Source organism: Oryx dammah, unplaced genomic scaffold (genome assembly GCF_014754425.2).
Source record: "Oryx dammah isolate SB20612 unplaced genomic scaffold, SCBI_Odam_1.1 HiC_scaffold_23, whole genome shotgun sequence".
NCBI classification, from domain to species: Eukaryota; Metazoa; Chordata; class Mammalia; order Artiodactyla; family Bovidae; genus Oryx; species Oryx dammah.
In genome coordinates, this window is record NW_024070207.1 from 40988574 (window position 1) to 40989807 (window position 1234).

The window sequence follows — 1234 nt, forward strand, 5'->3', positions numbered from 1 at the left end:
TTATAGTGGGCAACAAGGTCCAGGAATTTCCTGTCTTCTCCCTTCCACCCACCTGCAGCAAGACCTGAAGATGGCCGGGCGGCTTACTGCCCGGTAACCCTGCTACTCTGGTGCTGAGAGGCAAAGTCAAGAGGATGCCAGACTCTGGGATGTTGGAAAGTTGAAATCTTTCAGACTGCATCCCCACCTCACAACCATTCCCCCACCCTGCACCCTCCCTCCACACTCTGCAAGGAACCTCTGAAGGAAGCGCGCGAGAAGCCGCCCAAACCGCGGGAATGTGTTCCGCAAGGGATGCTGGGAGGAAGGGGAGGGGGGAGCAGGGGGGAGGGGGTGGGGGAGGGCGGGGGGAAGACGCAGCAGGACCATCACGCATGCGTACGGCGCGCGCGCGCGCTCATAAAGGCAGCCAGGTCGCGTAGCAACCAAATTCCAAGCCAGTATCTGGCCTGAACAGTTGGGCTTCCCCAGAGTGCTAAGTCTCACTAGCCTGTCTGGGCTCTCCTCTGTCCTTTCACTGTTCTCCTTATCATTTCCACTTCTTCTTTCCATTGGGTCCGATCTCGCCCACGGTATGTGTGTCCCCAAGTGCAGAACCGGCTACTAAAATGAGTATTCGTGTTTTCTGCCTGGGAACCAACCCCTGGAGCCTATGGCCCACCCTCCTCGGGCTCAGGGGGTTGCTTGTGATGGGACTGATTCTGGGCCTTCAGACCACCAGCTCCAACGCTTTCTATCTTCCCGGGTTGGCGCCAGTCAATTTCTGCGAAGTGAATGGAGAGACCAATTACTGTCAGGTGAGGACTAGAGGGAGGAAGTGAGATGTGAGGGGAAGGCTTCGGGTTGGAGTATCAGGCACACCGGGGCCGACCAGTGCTGAGAGCTCTCTGACTCTAGCCGGAATGCCTAAGCCCCCTCTGTGGGTGTGTCTCAGGGTCTAGATCGCAGAGCCTCGCACTTGGCAGATCCGGATCTTTTTCCCTAGATCCTCTTTCTCTCCCTCTCGGCTCAGCCCCTCCCCTCCCGTCCCCTCCCTCTCAGCTCAGCCCCTCCCTTCCCCTCTTCTCCTAGATTCCACCCTCCCTTTTGCCCCCGCCCTCCCCTTGGCCCCGCCCCTTCCTTGGTCCCCTTAGTTCCTGCTCCTGCTTGGTCCTGCCTACTCCCTCACAGCCCCTCCCAAGTGATTCCAACCTCCCCCCCATAGCTCCTCCCCGTCATAGCCCCTCCCTGTCAT

General features: G+C 59.0%; 1 protein-coding gene across 2 annotated transcripts in view; it reads left to right on the forward strand.

Moving 5' to 3' along the window:
• Positions 1-433: 433 nt before the first annotated feature.
• The window catches only part of LOC120882298 (transmembrane 9 superfamily member 2-like), an 80683-nt gene continuing 79882 nt past the window's right edge, over positions 434-1234 (forward strand). For both annotated transcript variants that reach the window (XM_040266263.1, XM_040266264.1), the window contains exon 1: positions 434-797. In XM_040266263.1, coding sequence (XP_040122197.1) covers positions 609-797 — 189 coding nt within the window. In that variant the 5' untranslated portion in view covers positions 434-608. The remainder of the gene's footprint in view (positions 798-1234) is intronic.